Source organism: Podarcis raffonei, chromosome 5 (genome assembly GCF_027172205.1).
Source record: "Podarcis raffonei isolate rPodRaf1 chromosome 5, rPodRaf1.pri, whole genome shotgun sequence".
Classification (NCBI taxonomy): domain Eukaryota; kingdom Metazoa; phylum Chordata; class Lepidosauria; order Squamata; family Lacertidae; genus Podarcis; species Podarcis raffonei.
This window is the reverse complement of record NC_070606.1, coordinates 91791722-91814462: the sequence shown is the minus strand read 5'-3', so window position 1 is coordinate 91814462 and position 22741 is coordinate 91791722. Positions and strand designations below refer to the sequence as shown.

General features: G+C 43.4%; 1 protein-coding gene across 3 annotated transcripts in view; it reads right to left on the bottom strand.

Annotated features, from left to right (window-relative positions):
• The window catches only part of FXR1 (FMR1 autosomal homolog 1), a 42226-nt gene extending 20160 nt beyond the window's left edge, over positions 1-22066 (bottom strand). The window contains exons 1-9 of one of the 3 annotated variants that reach the window (XM_053390616.1): positions 21781-22066; positions 8783-8835; positions 7656-7749; positions 6010-6081; positions 4401-4549; positions 3299-3392; positions 2430-2546; positions 2134-2304; positions 82-160 (exon numbers count right to left, since the gene is read on the bottom strand). In XM_053390616.1, the coding sequence (XP_053246591.1) occupies positions 82-160; positions 2134-2304; positions 2430-2546; positions 3299-3392; positions 4401-4549; positions 6010-6081; positions 7656-7749; positions 8783-8835; positions 21781-21831 (880 nt within the window). In that variant the 5' untranslated portion in view covers positions 21832-22066. The remainder of the gene's footprint in view (positions 1-81; positions 161-2133; positions 2305-2429; positions 2547-3298; positions 3393-4400; positions 4550-6009; positions 6082-7655; positions 7750-8782; positions 8836-21780) is intronic. The other 2 variants (XM_053390615.1, XM_053390617.1) reach the window with 2 other exon arrangements.
• Positions 22067-22741: the final 675 nt, after the last annotated feature.

The window sequence follows — 22741 nt, the reverse complement described above, 5'->3', positions numbered from 1 at the left end:
GAGGAGACACCAACATTTTCATACTGAATAGGCAGGGGGAGGGTATTCAAGGATGTTAAAAGTTTTATTACTTTTACATACCCACAAGACTCCTAGGAACCTGAATAAAGTCCTCCACAAATTCCAAATAGCTTCTAGCCTTTTTTACTGCCTCAGCACTCTGGAAAAGAACAGAAGCCATTTGTAAACACAATATATTAAAAATTAAAACCCCTTCCAACAGTTAAAACTCCTTCAGGCAATTAACATTTAAATATAAGACAGGAGATAGGGACATAAAATCTCATTTGCAAGTTAAAAATGCTAAAGAAATATACACATTCATATTATTAAATGTGAGATTACGAACTGTGTGATTGGAGTCTAGTGGCCTAAAATACAAGTGGGGATTTGGGAAAATTTCTATACTATTTTCATTTTAAATTCTGGTATTTCTTGGTTTTCTTCAAGTAGCCTCATGCTTCACTACTCCTTTCTTTAATAATCAAACGTTTTCAACAATTTATATACCCTTAAGCACCATGATTTCTAGAGGAATTTACAAGGTCAATCACAAGAGACAGTGTTTAAGTGCACAGAAATGGATATAAATACCTGCAAAATACTGCAGGAAAGTTTCAGTGCAAGTGAAAATAAAGCAGTGACTACGAGTTTCATCATATAAACTTCCATTCAAACACAAGTAAAAACAGCCTTCTATACAGCAGCGGTTCCTGACTGGGAGTTCCTTAAACCCTAGGAGGTCCAGACAACCCACCCAGGTTATTTTCAAACACAGGAATAGAAAGTTTTTCAAAAGGTCCATGGCTTGGCTTTTGAAAAACAGGGGGTCCTCAATACTTAGCTAATTGGGAACCGCTGCTATGCAGCATTCCCTTCTAGCAAATGCACGGTGTCCTTACAAAGGCTATGGAATATTTGGGATCTTGTGCTCATCTCATTTTTATTTATTTTATTTTTAAATAGTTCCATGTCGCTAACATGGAAGGTAGCTAACAAGCTAACATGGAAGGTAGCTAACAAGAAAATTACAAAATATCAACAAAAACCTAAAAACACTTCCCATACATACCAATAAAATCCAATAAAAAGCATACTTGGCCAACTCATTAAAACATTTTTCCACAGCAACAGCAACCCAGTCTAACCAATAAAACTTAATTCAAGAATACCGTATTTTTCGCTCCATAGGGCGCAACGGACCATAGGGCGCACCTAGTTTTTTGGGGGGGAAATCAAGGGAGGGAAATCTTATTTCCCCCCCCAGCCCCAAAGAGCAGTGTACAGGCTGCACGCAACCTCTCCCTTCCGGAGGGGTTGCAGGCGGCTATGGCACAAGCCAAGACAGTGCTGTCTTGGCTTCCTCTTTAGCTGTGCGCAACCTCTCCAGCCGGGAGAGGCTGCACGGGGCTAAAGAAGCCATAACCCCGAGCAGCCTCTCCCTGCAGGAGGGGTTGCACGCAGCTATGGCACAAGGCAGCCAGCGGGATGGATCCCGCTCGCTGTTTTGGCTTCCTCTTTAGCCCCGCGCAACTTCTCCCTGCCGGGAGAGGCTGCGCGGGGCTAAAGAAGCCATAGCCACGTGCAGCCTCTCCCTGCCGGAGGGGCTGCTCGCGGCTATCCCTGAAGCCTGGAGAGCGAGAGGGGTCGGTGCGCACCGACGCCTCTCGCTCTCCAGGCTTCAGCAAAAGCAACGCGAAGCCTTTGAAGCATGAAAGGAGCACTTCCTCTGTGCTTCTGAGGCTTAGCGTTGCTATCGCTGAAGCCAAGGAGCCTGCATTCGCTCCATAGGACGCACACACATTTCCCTTCAATTTTTGGAGGGGAAAAGTGTGTCCTATAGAGCAAAAAATACGGTAAGTCACTTGGAAAAGGTATGTTAGCCTTCCGAAACTACTATAGTTTGGCAGCCTGCTGCAGATCCACTGCAGGGAGTTCCACAGCTTTTGGGGCCACAATGGAAAAGGTCTCTACCAAACTCACTGATCCTTGGACACCGGAGGGAGGCATCTATTGCAGTGTGAAGCAGGCTGATATAGTTGCAGGCTCATGCCAAATTCGGACCACTAGGACAAGTAAAGAAAAAGAACGCCACACAACTACAAAGGTAAGAAACCCCTTGTTCCCTTTTACCTCTCCATAGATCCTGAAAGTTCCGGTATCTTCCTCAAGCTCAATTGCAGTAACTCCTGGAACCTTCCTGGCTTGCTGTATATTACTACCATGTGTTCCTATTGCAAGTCCCATTAAATCTTCTCTGACAACAAATTCCTCGTGAAATGCTGCTGCAAGCTGTTTTGTGCACTAGGGAGGAGACAAAATAATTTGGTTACTACAGCAGAACTTCAAATATGAGAACAGCTACATCAAGACTGGAATTGAGAAGGGTGGCTGAAATTGGGGCGGAAGCCAGTATGAGGACAACTCACTTCTAGATGCTTTGTTGCTTCTTCATTTCTTGACATAAGCATTATCTTCGTTCGAATGCTGCGCAAATGCATGTCACTCAGAATATTTACTCTTTTCACTGTTGCCTCACTGGCGGACTGTAGAAATAAAGTAACAATGATACAAACAGCATTTCCACTTTACGAGGCAATTTATAGCTAGAGAGCCCTCATTTTATTTAACAATTCCTTGTTACAACTGCATGTTTTGGAAAAATGTGAAAGAACTTCTTCCGTTACTCAGAAGAACATCAAGGAATGCTTGTTGTTTTTGGTTTTTGAAACAAGGTCAGCAAACATTTATTTTCATTACTGGATCAAAATGGTGCGATGGATATTGTTTGGGATAGCCGGACCTACTATCGGCAGAAAGCAATGCCCATACAGATGCATCAGCTGCGGCAGGAAATGTGGATGGGGGTGTACACAAAGTTATGCAAGGTATCTTGGCACACACACCCTTCAGCCTGACCCATCTGTCTTGTACTGCAATATGCACAGAAGTGTCAAAGGCAAAATAGTAAAGCCTGGGCTTTAGCTTGCATGAGATCCTCTGCCTACTGGTTCTGTCCACAACTTTCTACCCTGAAATCTCTAAAGCAAATTTCTCACTCACAAGCAGAAAGCTTCTCAATATACCCAAGTAAACAAGGTATCTTGGAGAACCAAGCTGTGCTTAGAACAGACTCACTGGAAACAATAGGCATTGATTTCAATGGACCTACTCTGAATACAAAGATGGAGATAACCTTCAGTCTTCAATCTTTTTTTTCTCCCTCATACACAATCGTAATATTAGCCAAAAAAGTAAACTCACACAGTGATCAAACCAAAGAGAAAATATACCTTACCAGTACTATTAGCTGAGCAGTTTCAGCCTGGTAAAAAATTCTGCAGGCTCCTACAGCTTTCTTAAAATCCTTATGGGCACTTTCATTAGCACACCTAGAAAAATCAATTTATAAATTAATTCAGGTGGCAGTTTTATCAACAAAACATGCTGCTGTATAAAACTGCAATACTTGGGGACAAAGCATTCAAAAGCATAAAAAAAAATCCAATACATTTGTACAAGTGAGTGCAGACACAGATATAGCGATATTCCTGTTATGTTAATTCCCTCTTCCTTGAATGCTGAAGCTCGTGAGACTAGTGATCTATCCTTACCCACCAAACTAATGACCATTAATAAAAAATGAAACTTCTACTTTCAACCCGGTCGCCTGTTGCTAGGGTCCCTTCCCATTTCTTCCTCTCCATGCCTCTCAGCAATTTCTGTTTTCTGCCACAATCAAAATCTAGTCTATGGCCTTTGAATTTCTCACCCATTTCTCCCTGCTACAGGCATACATCGCTCTATTGCGCATCACAGATATTGCTCCTTAAGAGGACACAGGTGCAGCTGCAGACAGCCTGGCCGCATCCAGGGGAAAGAAGCCCCCCTCTGCTGCCACCATTCTGGTCACAAGAGTGGCGCTGTCTAGGGCTGGAGCCAGGTTTTTCCCCTCCCGCCCTGCAGTCAGGGGGACCTGGCTTAATAGACCATAGTGTAAACATAACTTTTATACGCACTGGGAAATGAAACAAATTGTGTGACTTGTTTTATTGTGATATTCTCTTTATTGCGGTGGTCTGGACCAAAGCCACAAGATCTCTGAGGTATGCATGTACTGAGAAAATCCTGCTGCATGTCTAGGCCTTCTTACCCATCTGTCTTTCTTAAAGATTCAGTAAAACAGAGTCATTGCCATCTAATGCATATCTACTTGGAGGTAAATCCTGCTGAGTATAATGGGAATTATTCCCAGGTAACTGTGTACTCCATCTTTCATCTGCCCAAGACTTCAGATGTTTTTTTTTTATTTCAAAAAAATCAGCTTTAGGTTGTTTAAAAGAAAACCAATTTTTAGATAAAAGATAGCGATATAATGAAATTTTAGAGTAGTCACTCACGCTTCTCTCAGATCTTCAGGAACTTCTACTGCGCACTTGAAGAACGTGTTCTTGTTAACAGGTTTGTTTTGATTCACAGGCCGAAGTCGTTCGAATGTCACTATTTCATTGTAAGTGGCATCACAGGCAGCATACTCAATGACGTAGAACTAAGGACAGATTAGAATAATTTTTAAAATACAATCTAAAGGGCACACATTTGTCCCCCAAAGACCTCTAAAATTATTGGACCCAAAAATTGGACCCAAAGACCTGTAAAATTATTGGACCCAGAAATACTCATAGCAGTTTATCATCTCCATAGTGTATCATCCTTATAAAACACATGCCTCAGCTTTGTTGATATGCTGCATTTTATCACAGCCCTCCAATGCAAGGGTGGCATACATCAACTATAAGGTTTAAGTTGGGCTAAAGTGTGTAGCTGGCCGAAAGTCGTCCAATGGGCTTCATTGATATGGGGAGGATTTGAACCCAGGTCTCACCAATCGTAGTGTAAAACTCAGCCTTTATACTACATGAGAAACAGGAGCATGGGGTTTTTGAAGCCCTAAATATAAAGGAAGCAAAATGCATTATCTACCTTTGTCAACTTGGTATCTTCCAGATGTTTTTGAACTACAACCCCTATCAGCCGCAGTCAGCACAGCTGTTGTAGTCTAAAACATCTTAAAGGCACCAGGTTGACAAAGGCTGTGTTATAGGAACAAAAAGGTGTAACATTGGGAAATGAACTATTATGGAAAACAGAGCACCCTGGGGTGCCTTGAATGATGCTCAGGGCAACGCTGGACTCTTTCGCTCTTTCCTTCCCTCCTTCTCTGATGCACTCTTGCATCTCTGCCTCCCTAGGGTTTGCACAGCTGGTTATTGCAGCAGCCCTGGCTATGAGCTCTGCAGGCAAATGGTGCCTCTTGGAGACACACCTCTTTGGGGCAGGGGGTGGGGCAGCTCAGAGACCAGGGTTGGTAGCAATGGCTGCCCAGAGGACTCCCAAGCAGAGGAGGAAGGAGAGGAGACTGAGGGAACACTCCACAAGGGAGGGTGTTCAAAAAAGGGTAAGAGGCTGCCAGCTCTGCAGGCAAGGGGGGACGTAATTGAGCTCCTGCGCCTCACAGGGGTGCCGCAGAAAGAATGTAGTTGGTTAAGGGAGCCATGGACTCAAAAAGATTGAAAACCTCTGAGTTAGAGGGCTGCATTCAGCTAAGGCATACTCAGAGCAGGTTCACTGAAACCCATGGACTTAAAAGTAACAAATCCATTGTTTTCAATAGGTCTTCTCTCGAGTATGACTTAGCTGGACGCAACCCAAAGAGCACTCAATAGTTAGCATGATAAATATTTGAGTCATCCTCTTTGTGTTTGCCATTCCACCACCCTCAGGAAGCAAAACATTCAGCAAATTTAAATAAGAATACCCAATCCCATCCATTTTGGAGAGTGTATGTAAATAGGTTACTAGACTTGCATACCGTAGGTGGTTTTTTTTTGGTGTGCTCTTGTTTATAATGTCCTACACAGAGGTTTAAAACTTTCTTAGGTTTAATGCTTTCTTTAGATGTTTCCTCATGAAGTTTGCTTACAATTCCCAAGTTTTACTCCTACTTACCTCCCCTTTCATCATTCGAACTTTTGCTAGCCACCATCCACAAGGCTCTTGCTCATTTGCTCGTGAATACACCTGGGGGGGGGGGAATCATACAGCATATTTAAACCATATTGATTAGAATATGTTTCAATCTTCACAAACTAGCACTACCCAGATTCATTTCAATGATGTTTGTGGACAGCCAACAAAATCATGGCGACTGAAAGCTGGATTTTCTTTTTCTGTGTACACCAGAATTACAAGTATCAATACAAATACAAGCATAAACTATTCTAAAAGTAAATTCTTTCCCTTACTATAAAATTTAAGATAATCTTGTCTGCCTTCATATCTTTATATAAAACAGAGCAATGGTTCTCGAACATTCTACTCCCAAGGTTCAAATGACACGGCTGAAAATTGTATAGGCCTATCAATCACAAAATGGCAGCACAGGGATGAAGCCAATTACAAAATGGTGGCAGATGGATAAAGAGCTTGGCATAATCTGCTGGCAACAGTTTTCTACTGGTGTCCAATTCATCTTTGGAAATAGGTAGAGATGTAAAATTTCCAGAAATTTTAAAGTCATGCCAGGTGGGGGGAGGAGATAGTTTTTTCTCAGAGGAAACACAAATTTTGGGGGAAACTGAAAAATTTTCTTTTTAAGCTCTATAGTTTTTGTATTTATTTTTTAAGCAGCATTTACAGATCAAAAGTAACTTTTTTACTTTAGGAACATAAAATGTATTGTGTATGACTTTATCATAAAATACCATATTTGTTGTATTTGAAGTAGAGTTTAGTCAAACAACAATTACAAACAGAATTTACTTTTTAAAATGTGTTACAAATGGAGCTACAAACTACTGAACTGTAAGGAACCTAGCATCTCTTTGGTATTGTCAGTTTATGAGTAAAACAAAGAAAAGTATTCTCAAAATCACTGTATCTCCTCAGTTCTCCACACTGTCATGCAGACACAAAACCGTGCCATGTTGAAACAAAGCATGGTTTCAAACTGGATGGGGGACCGCATGTTGAGATTCCTGCATTGCAGGGGACTGGACTTCCTACTCTACAATTCTGTGGTTCGATGTCTATGAGCCATAAGAATAGCTGAGAAAAGGGTTGGAGGGGAGACTAAATTTAATGCAGTATTCATAGGGTCAGTTTCATTTTCTGAACTATCGCAATCAGTTTCTGTTTCTTCATATTTGTCATTATGTGATGACAAATTTGAGGCATAGACAAGCATGACACAGAACAGAAACAGATCCACCAACCATGGCAACAAGAGGAAGCCCTGAATCCTCCTCCCTTCTTTGGTGACAATGCAGTGCCTCCTAGAGGAATAAATGCACCTTGCTGTTGCATTTGAGTGTTGTGTCCTGTGTGTCCTCACTATACATGGTCTTCCCAAAAAGTCGGTTACATAGCTTTCATAAAGAATACATTCTACTTGGTAATAACAACATGCAGACTGACTCCCGACAGCTGTGTAGCTACTGGAAAGAGGGGACTTCTTTAATTTATATCCATGGCACAAGTGACCAAGCATTGCTGTAAAAATTCCATTCATTTTGAGATGATTGGTATTAAGGGTCTAACTTGACCAACAGTACCTCTAAAAATACAAGTCACTGCCCATCACTGGATGAACTCACCTCTACTTCATCTCCTTCACCAATTTCTTTCTTGATATCAGGTGGTGGTGGTAATCTTACTTCAATGAAGGGAACCTGGCGTTCTGGTTGCCAGCTGAAAGTTTCAAATTACATCACGGTCAGTAAGAAAAAGTAACCCTGGTTCACAGTTGTAATTTTAAATTGATTATTTAAATACTAATATTGGACACAAATGGAATACTGTCCACACTAATATTAAACAGAGAACCTCAATATTCAAAAGCCAACAACATCTTTGTTAGAATGCTTAACAACACACACTTATATTAACCATCCGTGACTCACATGGTACTCTTAATCCTAAACTATGTTGCAAATGATTATGAGCAAGCTGTGGTGAGACTTGGGTTTTATGCGCGCTCCCACTCTCTCATCCGTTGCAGATGAGAAGAGAGCAAACATTTCTGCTTTCACTTTAGAATAAACTAGAGTTCCATATTACATATGAATGCTGGGAACTGTGGTTTGTTCTTACCAAGGTTAGCCAACAAAATAGGATCCAATATCGGTTTTACCCTGGTTTAAACAAACAACACTTCTGTGGTATATACAGGGAGGGGGCAAATGGGCAAATTTAGCAGGGGATCAAATACTTTCCCCCCTCACTGTAGATATTCAGCATTGCAGTTTGTTCTAAAATGAAAGTGGAAGGTCTCTCTCAAGTATTAGGGTGGTGGGGAGAGGAAGAACACAAGACTGAGACTTGTTGCAGTTTGCTCCCAATCACCTAAACCAGGACAGTGACAGCCAGAAAGGAGGGGGAAATGTTCTCTTCTAATTTACAGAAGGATCTCTGCCTTAGTCACAGGGAGGCAGCCAACGGAGTGGCTATTTACCAGCCTCCCCATTGTCAACACAGTAAGATCAGCTGTATTTCTAATTAAACCCGTTTCAATTTACTATAGTTGCCAAGACTACAGGACTACTGTGGCTCCAAGAACTTAGCAACAACATTTAAGTGTGTTCTTTTCATTTTACATTCAACTGTATTTGTAGTCAAGTTCCTGCGCTTTGTCTCCATAGTGAACTATGTGTTATGCATTTCTGGGGGATGGCACATTATGTAACTAAATAAAGGGAGTAATATTTTTCAACATAGTACGTACTTATTTTCAAACACAACTGTGAGTGAATCCTCATGAACATCTTTGATGAATCCCTAGAATAAAGTATAAAAGTTGTTAAATACTGTTATCAAGAATGATTTTTTTTTCTTTTACAAAATGGCACCTCCCATTACAACGATAATTTTAAACTGGAACAATTTTTAAGAAAAAACACAACATGGGTAAATATGCCAAAGACTGCATACAAAAGTGATACTTAATGGTTTGCAGTAGCTTTAAGGAAAAATGGATATTTGTCAATCGTATTATAGAACTATTCAGCTTATAACTATTCTAATATTTACTTCTAGGTAAGAAGGAACAAATATACAGTGGTACCTCAGAGGTTGAATGGAATCCATTCTGGAAGTCTGTTCGACTTCCAAAACGTTCGGAAACCAAGGCGTGACTTCCAATTGGCGGCAAGAAGCTCCTGCAGCCAATTGGAAGCACCAGAAGCCACGTCAGACATTCGGGTTCCAAAGAACATTCGCAAACCGGAACACTCACTTCCGGGTTTGCAGCATTTGGGAGCCAAAACGTTTGGCTCACAAGGCGTTTGGGATCCAAGGTACGGCCGTAATAAAAATTAATAAAGGGTTCACTGAGTTTATTAGTAACCTCATCTTCAGCTACAACACTCAAAGGCTAAATAATTTTGGCCGAAGCATAATATTACAAGAGAAATACTGCTATTATTTTGCAGTTAGCACACCACAGATTACAACATCAGAACTAAGTTAAGGAAACGTTCCACTTTTCCTTTCAGGTAAGAAAACTGCTACAGTGATAAGTGATGGCAATTCTAGCTAAATTAAGAGTCCCAGCCACATCGGGAAAGTTTTAAGTTTACTTAAAGAATTACTGAAACCACCAGTCAACAAATTGTGTTGTCAACAACTATTTCTATCAGTCAGGAAGAGCATGGGAACATGCCCGAGCACACACAATGTGTTTTTCTCCTGCCATTGAGGAAGTGCAATCTGCCCTCCCCTTCCCACGAAAAAATTAAGGAGGATACAAATAATTAATTTTCCACAATCCGAGTTGCTGTATATCTCTTTTTAGAAATTAAACATTGCCCCAGCTCAGTAGCAAATAGTCCATACATAACTAGAGAACACGGAGCATAAACTCCCTTTCCCCTAAAATCCAGAGTATTTCCCAACTCCTGTCCAGCGGCTCTTCACAATGATAATACTTCTCCCAATCAAACTCTCTTGACATAGATGAGCTCTTCATTCTGTTCATCCACTTCATCAACAAAGGGCTTCATTTTTGCCAGAGAAGAGCAGGAATCTGCTTTCAGCATCAAACTAAAAGGCTACTAGTTTTCCCTCCACTCAAGTAATCCACTTCAAGTTTTCTGGCAGCCTAACTCAGCTGCCGTAATGCAACCTCCTTTTCACAACTCCATCTCCTGCTGCTGTGCTAACAGCTGATCCTACAATCTCAAGTCCATTGACTTTGCCTTAAGCATGTTTCATTCTACACAGGATTGAGCTGTAAGCCTCACAACATACAGCTCAGGCCCCAGGGGCGTTTGTTATTCACCAGAATGAAAATCATCCATGCCTTCAAATTCATGGAGGAAAAGACTGTATCAGTGACTACTAGCCAGAATAGACATGCTCTGCCTCCACAGACTCAGGTTGTACTTGCTGGTTGGCCACTGTGAAAAGAGCATGCTGAACTAGATGGTCATTGGTCCCTCACAGCAGGCTGTTCTTATGTTCTTATTAACTACAGTGGCTACATTCACATGTCATGTTAAGTCAAACCTTGGCTTAGCATGAATGCACTAGTTCCCAAGAAATAGGTTTCAGCTAATCTGCTCCTCCACTGCATAAAATAGAAGCAAAAGCTTGCAAAGTCCTTCTCATGACCACACCAGAAAAATGTGGGAACTTGAGACTCACCTAGGCTTATTTCTACAGTGCTGAACACTACAGTCTGAAGAAGCCCATTGAGAACCAAGAAGTTTTATACAGTGGGCCATGCTGTAAAATACAACATGTCAATCTTAAAATTATACAAAATCTATAGAGCTTAAGAAGAAAAAGAAAAAAGCAGACTCACAAGGAAAGAAGGAAAAATGTAGCTATCGCCGAGATGCCGCCAGAGCACTAAGCAGCAGAACAGGGTCCAAGAGAACATAATGCTATGGATCTTGTCCACAGGCAGTATTAAAAACTCAGATATATAATCTAATCGCCAAATGGCACCTTAAACCTACATTGCAGTCATCACAGTGTAATGTCTAGGTACTGTTGGTTTTTTTTTTGTGGTGGACATTATTGTTATTATTATTAATTTCATTTCTATACAAATTTATATTTTAAAGAACAAATCTCAAGACTGTTTGAAGAACAAATCTCAGGCCACTGCACCAAGAGAGCCTTGAACCTGTTACAGATGCAATCCATCATCTGGTCTCAGTACTGGATTTCCTCAAAATCCCTGAAGTTTTTAGCTTTGTTGTTGCATCCCAATACTTCAGCCTACAAATTGCCAACTTTAATCTAGTTGCACGTGCTAAAGTTCCACTGAAACCTATGAGATTTAAGTGAATGGAGCTTTGATCAGCTTGTGAACTTCCAAGGACAATCCAGGTAGCCACTGCTGGAAGACAAAATGCTAGATCAGGGGTCAGGAACCTTTTTCTGTCCACTGTCCCTCAGACCTTGTGGGGGGGTGGACTATATGGGGGGGGATGAATGAATTCCTATGCCCCACAAATAACCCAGAGATGCATTTTAAATAAAAGCAGACATTCTACTCATGTAAAAACACGCTGATTCCCGGACAGTCCACAGGCCGGATTGAGAAAACGATTGGGCCGCATCCGGCCCCCAGGCCTTAGGTTGCCTACCCCTGTGCTAGACAGCATTTATGATTTTCATACAGCTCTTAAATATTCACCTTTGTTTCTGGTCTAACTACCCCATTATCACCCTGCCTCTCACACCTCTCTCCTTGACAAATTATTCAGTTAGTCAACATCAACAAAAATCCCAATGCCAAAATTCAAGCATCTTACATATCCATTCAACAAGAGCAAAAAGGATAGTCACAAATGCAGCCCTCATATGCCCTATACAGTGGTACCTCGGGTTAAGAACTTAATTCCTTCCGGAGGTCCGTTCTTAACCTGAAACTGTTCTTAACCTGAAGCACCACTTTAGCTAACGGGGCCTCCCGCTGCTGCTGCGCTGCTGCTGCGAGATTTCTGTTCTCATCCTGAAGCAAAGTTCTTAACCCGAGGTAATATTTCTGGGTTAGCAGAGTCTGTAACCTGAAACGTATGTAACCTGAAGCGTATACAACCCAAGGTACCACTGTAGTTTGAAGTTATGGAATGTAAGATATTCCACATAATAAGGGCAAATTAAAAAATAGCCCCTCTCAAACCGTCTGCTCATGCTAAATGGATGAAGGACAACCACAAATAACGACTGACTAGTAAGCCCAGCCAACATTTGTAGATGCCAGTTTGACAACCCCTGTGTACTGAGATTCAACAAGACCTTGTTAAGAACAGAGCAAGTAAACTTAGAATTCAGGGATTTGGAGGGATTTCAAAATCACAGTCAAAATCACAGGCTGAAAATAACTTTGCTTCCTCATTTCTTGCTACATTACACGTTTAGAGCTTTCTATTTCTACCTTTAACCAAACCACTAGTGTTCCCTGGGCTGATGTTTCCGTTTGCTTCATAAATTCTGGAGGGGGGGAACTGAATGGGAGGAACATGTATCAGGTTCAACTGCCAGCCTGGTTAAGACTCCTGTCTAAAACCCTGCAGAGCTGCTATCAAGTTAGAGTCAGCATACAGTGGTACCTCTGGTTATGTACTTAATTTGTTCCGGAGGTCTGTTCTTAACCTGAAACTGTTCTTAACCTAAAGCACCACTTTACCTAATGGGGCCTCCTGCTGCCGCCGGAGCACGATTTCTGTTCTCATCCTGAAGTAAAGTTCTTAACCCGAGGTAATATTTCTGGGTTAACGGAGTCTGTAACCTGAAGCGTATGTAACCTAAAGCGTATGTAACCCAAGGTACCACTGTACTGAGCTAGACAGACCAATGGCTAGACTCGGTATAAGGCAGTTTCCTGTGTTCCTTTGTGGTATGGTGATTAAGAGTGTTGGACTAGGAGCTGGGAAATCAGGATTCAAATCTTCACTCACATATGAAGGTCACCACTCACTGCCTCTCAGCCTAACCTACCTCACAGGGTTGTTGTGAAGATAAAATGAGATGGAGAAAACAATGCACAGGACCTTGAGCTCCGGGGGGGGGGGGATGAAATATAAATGTAATAAATAAATAAAGTTATAATAAACTTACAAATATGGGTTCAACTTAGTTATTTGTAATTTGATTCTTTGACCTTGATGTGCACACATCAGTAAACTTTAGAATCTAAATCAAAGCTCCAACAACGACTCCCAATGTTTGTTTGTGTCACTGGTATATTGGTGTATCAAAGGAAATACTGGATCATAACTGAGCAAATGTGGGGCGGGGGGAATACTAGATCAATACTGAGCAAATGAGGGGGGGGTCCAGAGGGAACTGTGTCCTTCAAGACCCAGAATAAATTCAAACATGCATAACTGGGAAGTTATAGCTATAGAACTGTTCATCATGGTTCACATTGCTAGTTTGAAAACACCCCATAAAAAAGGGGACTGATCTATTCATGCAAGACTGCACTGAAACAGGCTCCTCATATGATACTATGATGTTATAATTTCCACATAAGAACTATACTATCTCATTTATGGCACATCTGATCACTTTATGATGAAACATGAAGCATGCCAAGTTTCTCAAATAAAAACAAGTGTATGAATTCTATACTGATCAAGAATCAGTTTAGAATGAAATTTGTACTATGTTGTACTTGGCAGGAGTTCAACCAACATAAAAGCTTTAATGATCTGAACAACGATTTATTTCAGGAATGGAAAGGCTTTGCCCTTCAGATGTTGTTGGATTCCTCTTCCCATCACCCTTAGCCTAGATCAGTGGTGTCCAAACTTTTTTCAAAGAGGGCCAAATTTGATGAAGTAAAGGGCCATGAGGGCCGACCAAAGGGCCAACCAAAGTTGGTGACCTTTTTTTAGGATTGAAGTTGTTGAGGTTTTTTTAGGATTTTAGCCCACGAAATAAACTGCCACAGGGGCCGGATTGAACAGCGGGCCGGATTAGGCCTCCAAAACCGACTTTAGTCAATAGTCATGGATAATGGGAGTTGTAGTCCAACATCATCTATAGGGCCACAGGTTCCTGATCCCTGGTTTAGCAGATTCATTTTATCAGAAGTCAATGTCACATCACAAAGTCCTTTGAAAAAAAATCATAGATATATTGAGACCATTCTTTTGAAAACCTCTCCATTTCTCTGAATATGTTAGTTGTCCAGAAAACTATTCTTATTATGCTACTTTGTACACTGGGATTTCAAACTGATTTTTCAAAATCATAATACACCCAAAGGAAAAAAATAGTGTTTTACAGTGGCATAATTTTCTCAAGAGCCTCTACTATCAAAACCAGATAACCTAAAATAAGCTTACAGCTATGCAACTTGCCAGTGACTGTGAGATAGCCAAGTAAAGCTCAATCCAAAAGAGATATGACTCATGGGCAGCAGAAAGTAAAAAGTATTGGTAAAGAACAAATACAGCTCAAAGTAACCACTGGAAGCAGATATTAAAGCATAGTTCCAAAATTGCAAAAATTTATGTATCATTTGAACTTGACAAAAAAATTGTGCCTTCTTCGAGTATGGCATTGTCCAGTTTCTAACCTGCACTAATTTAACAATGGCTAGTGCAACGCAAACTATTTCATTGCAAATTTCCAAGTTCTTCTGAAATTGTAAACATCATCCAATATCAACACTGGATTTCCCATAACATTTTTGGCAAAAGTTTGTTCTAAAACTCTGATTTCACAATTCTTGACAAAAATAGCCGGTCCTTTGTTGTTGGCATCTGTCTATCTCGGGATACAATGGGAAAAGGTGCAAACTCAAACTGTTGAGAGATTTACACCACCTGCTGTGGCTGTTGAGAATGATATGGGAGAGACACATTTTACTGCAGCTGGGGCAGATGAAGGCATCTGGTTGTGCTGCTACAGGCACACCATGGTATGCCTTCCCTCTGCACTCCTCCCTGCAGTCATTCCTCCTTTGGTCACTACTGTGGTATACAACCTGACTGTTCGCCTCCAGGCACTGTGGTCTTCTGCAAGGGATTCCCACAAAGTGGGGTTAATGTTGCCAGCCTTCATATCAAGTTTGCAGACCTCTTTGTAATGCAGAGAAGGTACTCACGAGAGAGGAATACTGGCTTTCAGCATTTCTGTCCACATGCCTGAGAGTTGGAAAGATGGATTAAACTTTACAGCATGTACGACAATAAAAGAAAATGTCATGAAGATGTTTTATAGGTGGTATATAACACCTATAAAATTATCGAAAATGTACAAGGTTTGTAATAAGTGCTGGAAATGCAAAGACAAGGAAGGCTCCTTCTACCACATGTGGTGGGAGTGTAGAAAAGTGAAAGAATTCTGGGAAAAAATATATATCGAACTCAAGAAGATCCTAAAATATACGTTTTTAAAGAAACCAGAAATCTTCCTATTGGGGATACTAGGGAACGAGATACAAAAGAAGGATTGTAAATTTGTGTACTACGCGGTTACAGCAGCAAGGGTAACGCTAGCCCAGAAGTGGAAACAGCAGGAAATACCAACGGTGGATGAGTGGAGAGCAAAATTATTAGACTACGCGGAGTTGGATAAATTGACAGGAAAGATTAGATATTTAAGAGACCAAAAGTTCATTAAGGATTGGGGAAAATATGTAGATTACCTGGAATATATAAGTGAGGGACAAACAACGTTAAGGGGATTTAAAGAAGCATTGTGAAAGACGAAGAGTTATTGACTAAAGGGAATAGAAGAGAGAGATATATATATTGTCAATATAAGCTAGGAAATGCGTAATCTTAATTATTACCACGAATGATTTACGGACAAGCTGAAGGAAGTCTTATAAGAGATGGAAATGTGAAATATCTGATGTGAAACATGTAACGTGTACTATTTTTTTTTTCCTCTTCTTTTCTTTTTATTTTCTTCTTATTTTTTGTCTATCTTTTATTTGTAAATCAATAAAAAATTTAAATATGAGAGTTGGTGTTCTTCAGTTCATCCAGGGAGGGAGGGAAATCCAGCTCTTCCAAGAAAGGCAGAGTCTGGATGCTATCAATTGCTTTGTTGGAAACCATGTTTTCCTGGGAGTACAGTTCTTGATAGTGCTCTGCCCATCACTTCATCTCCCAACAAGATTTTCAGCAGTGCAGTTTTCCTGCCTGTTGGTCCAAAGGCTGTCTTCATGCCTTCAAAATTACATCTTGTGATGCTTGCCACACTAAGAAAGGCAAGAATTGCTAAATAATGTGCCAATATAAAAACACTACTAGAGGTAATTTTCTGGAAACAGAGTAAAATATTCCCCAAGGATCTCAGTAGCTTGTAAATGATTATAAACTGACCACTGTACACAGAGGAAAAACCTGAGAAGTGCTGATATTCAATCTGACTTCGGAAGAGTGCATAAGAAAAGCCTTGCTGGATTATATCAGAGGCCTTTCTAGTCCAGCGCTGCTTCCCACAATGATCAACCAAATGCCTATGGAAAGTCCACAAGCTGGATGTTGAGAGCAACAGCCCTCTATTGCAATTGTTCAACAGCAACTAGTATATTGGAGGCAGTATACAGAGATAACTAGTAGCCACTGAAAGGCTTACCCTCACTAGAATTTGGCCAGTCCCATTTTAAATCCTTCTTAAATTGAAGTTGATGCTAGTGTTTCCAGTCAATTTTAACAATAGTAGCACCACAGAGATTTCAGTGCACAGGCATACCAATTCTTGAAAGTACCACTGACAGTGTCAGAAACTAGGCGCCAAATGGCTCCTTAAACCAGAGTTAAAGTTGCCAAAAAGGAATGCCTAATTGCCATTTTTGGAGCAGACAGCTCAAAATTTTGCAATACGACTTTTTGGTTCCTAAAGCTCATTACGATTGTGAAGATAAAACAGGCTTCCTCAACCCCGGCCCTCCAGATGTTTTGAGACTACAATTCCCATCATCCCTGACCATTGGTCCTGCTAGCTAGGGAACATGGGAATTGTAGGCCAAAAAAAATCCGGAGGGCAGAGTTTGAGCAAATCTGAGATCAACTATAACTGACAGAATTCTACAGGACGTTTTCCTAGTCTATGAAAGCAGTCCAGATCCGAGGATCCCCCAGGCATGCACCTCCAGATGGTGGAGACGTCAGGCGCCATCCTGGCATCTTCACTTGGTTGCAAGTGGTCGACAGCAGGTGCAAAATGCGTCTGGCACCTGGTGAGTTTCGAATGTTGGTGCCAAGTTATGGCCACAGGGTTTCTAAAGCTAGCTTCAATTTGAAATCAAAAGTACCTGCATCAACTGAAAAAGTAAGTCAGCTTTTTTTTAGTAACTGGAGACCAGTCCACACCAGATTAAAAATAAATAAATAGCAACCATCTTTAACTGGAAATAAATAACTGTTGATAGCTTCCATATCCATAAACTATATTTCTGGTTATTTATTCATTGTTATAACAGGTGGTAAACTTGTGATATGAAGTATCAGATGCCAGATCCCCCAATTCTCATCACTCCAGCCAGCATGACCAAAGGTCAGGGATGATAGGGGATGTGGTCCAGCAACACCTGAATAGCCACAGGTTTCACAGCTATGTATTAGGTCATGAACAAATCAAGCCCCATATGGCAGCTTACTAATAACGGATACAGTGGTGCCTCGCAAGACGAAATTAATTCGTTCCGCAAGTTTTTTCTTCTTGCGAGTTTTTCGTCTTGCGAAGAACGGTTTCCCATAGGAATGCACTGAAAATCAATTAATGCGTTCCTATGGAGACCGCCTTCAGACCAGGTCCGGGGACAATCTGTCCCCGGACCTCTTCTGAAGGCTGGCGGGGGGAGAAGGACTTTTCTCCCCACCGCCAGCCTTCAGAACAGCCTTCTGAAGGCTGGCGGTGGGAAGAAAAGCCCTTCTCCCGCCACCAGCCTTCAGAAGAGTTCCCGCAGGGCTGCCTAGGCTGCGGATAGCAGCCTGCTGCCCGGCGCGAGGGGCGCTCTGAAGCAGAGCGCCCCTCGCGCGGGGCAGACATCTGCAGCTTGGGGAGCCCTGCAGGAGTTCCCCGCAGGGCTCTCCAAGCTGCGGATAGCGGGCTGCTGCCCCGCGCGAGGGGCGCTCTGCTTCAGAGCGCCCCTCGCGCGGGGCAGACATCCGCAGCTTGGGGAGCCCTGCAGGACTTCCCCACAGGGCTCTCCAAGCTGTGGATAGCAGCCTGCTGCCCCGCACGAGGGGCGCTCTTAAGCAGAGCGCCCCTCGCGCGGGGCAGACATCTGCAGCTTGGGGAGCCCTGCAGGAGTTCCCCGCAGGGCTCTCCAAGCTGCGGATAGCGGGCTGCTGCCCCGCGCGAGGGGCGCTCTGCTTCAGAGCGCCCCTCGCGCGGGGCAGACATCCGCAGCTTGGGGAGCCCTGCAGGACTTCCCCGCAGGGCTCTCCAAGCTGTGGATAGCAGCCTGCTGCCCCGCACGAGGGGCGCTCTTAAGCAAGCCCATAGGTTCTCTCCTGCAGGGCTCCCCAAGCTGCGGATGTCTGCCCCGCGCGAGGGGCACTCTGCTGCGCGCCTTCTCCTCTGTTCCCGGACCTGTCCTGAAGGCTTGCGGTGGGAGGAGGGCTTTCCTCCCCACCACCAACATTCAGAATAGCATTCCCACCGCAAGCCCCGGTGCGCGCCTTCTCCTCTGTTCCCGGACCTCCCACCGCAAGCCTTCAGGACAGGTCCGGGAACAGAGGAGAAGGCGCCTGCGCTTCCCCGCTGTCCCCGGAGATTTCCCTACGGGCTTTTGTCTTGCGAAGCAAGCCCATAGGGAAATTCATCTTGCGAAGCCGCTAAAAATCGGAAAACCCTTTCGTCTTGCGGGTTTTTCGTTTAGCGAGGCATTCGTCTTGCGGGGCACCACTGTATATTTTTAAAAAATCATCCATCTGAGCGCTCTGAAGCAATTATTGTCCAACAGGTATTGTTGGATTACAAATCTCATTGTCTCCAATTACTGGCACACTGACTAGGGCTGATGGGAGTCAGGAATCTAACAATATCTAAAGAGCTACAAGTTGCCCATCCCTGTTGTAGATAAACATGCTGGGTTAGGGAATCTTAACTAGCCATAATTTTGAAACAAGAATCTACAGGCAGGTATAGTCACATGGATTTTGCATTCTGTCAATATATCCTCCCCGAGTTATTAAGGAAATTAAAACAGGATGGCCTGCATTCAAATGGAGGATTTGGAATTATTTTTGTGTCAGTCACATTTTTATTTTTTATATATTATATATAGTCACTAGCCAATATACGGTAAATCACAAAAAAGAAATCCAAGAGTAAATTAAACATATAAATTTCCAGATTTGCCAACTATCAACATTATAAGCTCTCCAATTCTTACACGGCCTATCAATATCCGGAACCTTTTCAACTTGGATCCCAGGCTCACCTAAAGGCAAAGGGCTACTTACAACAGTAGCTAACAACTCCACAAATGCTAAAAGGCGAATGTCTTAAATGCTTTAGAAATCCTGGCTTTACATTAGCAGCAACTAGGCCCTAGCAATGTTCAATTTTAAAATGGTGCTGTGATCCATGATAATAACCATATATGCCTGGTATGTGGTTGCCTGAAGCAATTATCACTGATTAAATTCAGTCTCAGTGAGACCTTGTATTACTTTTACCACCAACAAGGAGTTCCAACTATTATTGCCAGTAGGTTGGTTTTATTTAAATCACAGACTTACCATTCTGAAAACAACACTTTCCTCCTCCTTCCATCTGCACACATGAAAAAGCAGAATAGAAAACTGACTTCTTCAAAAATTAAACGCTTGTGCTAGCTGAGCGAGAAAGCTTCAAGGCCAAACAGATTCAGCAAAGTAAAAACATAATTTCAACACATGTACATACTGAAGTTGAACAAAATTTTCAAAATGCTGAGTGAAAAACTTTCACATAACATGGCACTAAACTTGAACATTTTAACCTTCTTACATATAAACTGATGTTGTCAAATCACATCTCTCATCAAGCCTGCAATTGCTGTCTTTGAAAAGTCATCCACGTATCACAAAAACGAATTCCAAATTTTTACTATGACTTTGCATTTGAAAATATCTTAAGATATGCCTTTCAACACTCCTGGAGTCACAAAACTAAAGTATGGCACAGGTATGTTGCACAAGGTCATAAAGAAATAAAATGGCAGGCAAAATAACTTCTCAGAAATTCCTGGCACCACTAACCAGTAAAAAGGCCCTACTGAGAAAATATATAAATTTTAGAACAAAGGAACTGCCTATATTCTGATATATTTGTAAAGCTTATACAAGACTTGAAATTTTTTTATTCCACAGATGAAGAGTAGGATCCATGTTGATAAGTATATGAATTCAAATACAAAATGCAAATGTAGTGTAATTAGTTTCAAAACTTTATTACAAGGGAGTCCCCCTCACCTTAAGTTTTACAAAATTGCCATTGGTATTGCATGGAATGTCAACTAGCAACAAACTTTAGATTCCCATCACATTTACATGAGTTATATTTGCCACAACACCCACCCAAAACACAGACATAGTGAATACTTTTGTTGTAATTAGCATACATTTATGATTAAGTATAAAATAAAACTTTCACAGTGCGCAGATAAAACTGTAATTCACAATGCTGGCTCCTATCAGTGCTCCTGTAGAGGAACAGAGGCCTCACGCCATAAAAAGGTCTAGGATTTTCAAGCATCCAAGGCTTGGCTTAGGGAGAAAGACTGACAGCAACAGCTGAGAGTATCCTGTATTGATCCTGTAACATCCTGGCATACCAGGGAGGGTGGCAGTGAAGAAAGCTTTCTGGTGACATAAATAAACTCAAGAGTCTGTAAAAGTATTACGGTTGTCGTGCATTCCTAACTTTATGAAGGAGTAGCATATTTAAAACAAAATAGCCTGCATTTTGGGTGAAGAATCCCACACCTTTCAACCTACCTCTAGCCCTAGCTTGCACAAATGTTCTCTAAAACCCAAACCACAGCAGTGGGTCTACTTATCACCAGAGGTGTGACTCCATGCTGCCTGACCTGAATCTAATATTAGTAAAGGGATATAAAATGTATTTTGACTCACAGCAGAGGGCACCCCCCACACCCCTCACAAGTGACTCATAACACCCCCACCCCACCCGTGTCCTACTTGGGGCACTGAACACAATGAACACACCACAGTAAAATAAAATTCAAAAGCTCCCTTTCCCATCCCCCACTTTTATCAAGGTAACAAGGCCAAAAAAAAAAAAGCCTTCCAACACAAAACCCTCCAAAGGAGGTTTCTCAAGGTGCTTCACAAAGTCAGCCCTGGCCTGCCCTGTCCCGGGAAACGAAGGGAAGCCCCTTCACACGTTACACCGTTTTCCAGGAGTGTCCAAAGCGAAAAAGCGTTACCTCAACACTGCGGGGACACGTAACGCACCCAGAACTTGGGCTCTCCCCACGACCTCTCCCCTCACCCGTGTCCCACCCACCCACAAGCCCCTCCCAAAAGCCCCAAACCACACCGCCCCGCACCCCTCGCCTCACACACCCTTTATCCTCCCCACCCACCCAAAAAAAGAAACCGTTCAACCTTCCACTGTCTGCCCGCTCCGGCCTGGGCCAAAGGCTCCCCCGCTCCGGGGGTGGCTGCCGAAGGCCGCCCTTCCGGCCACCCCTCCGGCCCCAACCCCGCAGTAACGGGCCGTCCCCCGTCCCCCCGCCGAGGCCGCTCCTCCCCGGGCTCCCGGCGGCGAGAGGGCGAGGCGTACCTTGTAAAAGGCCCCGTTGGAGCCGCGCACTTCCACCGTCAGCTCCTCCATGTTGGGGCCGCAAAGGACGCCGGGACGGGCTTCTAGAAACTATCTCCACCTGAGGGGGAGAGAGAGAGAGCGAGAGAGACTGGAGGGAGGGGAAAGAGGGAGGGACGGGGCGCCCTCGGGGCTTTCCCCCCTTCCTCACACCCGACGCAGGCCCAGGGCCGAGGGAGGAGCGGAGCAGGCGGGAGGAGGAGGAGGAGGGCAAGGGGCGGGCGGCGCCGCCCTCGAGTCTCAGCCGCCGCCGCCGACTCACGGAGGCGGAGGGATCTCCGCTCCCTCAGGCCTCACCGCCCCCACCTCCGCCGCCGCCTCGCGCGCGCCTCAAGGGCGGGCGACGCCTCCTCAGGCCGCGAAACGGGAGAAACAAGATGGGGGACGAGGGCTCGTTTTCCTTGCTCCCTTGGAGAGGCAGGAGGCGGGCGTTTCGTTCTTATTTTATGCTACCTTTCCTACTAAACGGGGGTTGCTGCACCGCCGCCTCCTCCTCACGACGTCCTTCTCCCGCTTCTTCGCGCAAACGCGCGGGAGAAACGCCGCCTCACGCGACGGTTTGCTCCAGGAAAGCCCTCGCAGGCGGGGGCGGCGTGTGGGGGGAAAACGCTGTTTAAAGGCGCCTTGAATCAAACCCGAAGGGGGGAACAAGGGTGGGATTCGCGCGCCCACATCTATAGAGGCGCGGCCTCGGCCCAGTCGCTGGCCCCGTGACGGGAGATAAGCTGCGTTCAGACGTGCACGCTGAGGTGGTGCCTGTCCCCGCGTGCTGGTGGGCCGTGGGAGTTCCCGCCGGCCGCAGCGAGAAAGCGCGAGCGCGCAAGCACGCCAAGCTGAGGGCAGAGTCGCCCTGGCCCAAATGAGCTGTTAGCTTTGTTGACACGCAAGATTAAAGAGTCGCTGGCTACCTGCTAAAGGTGTC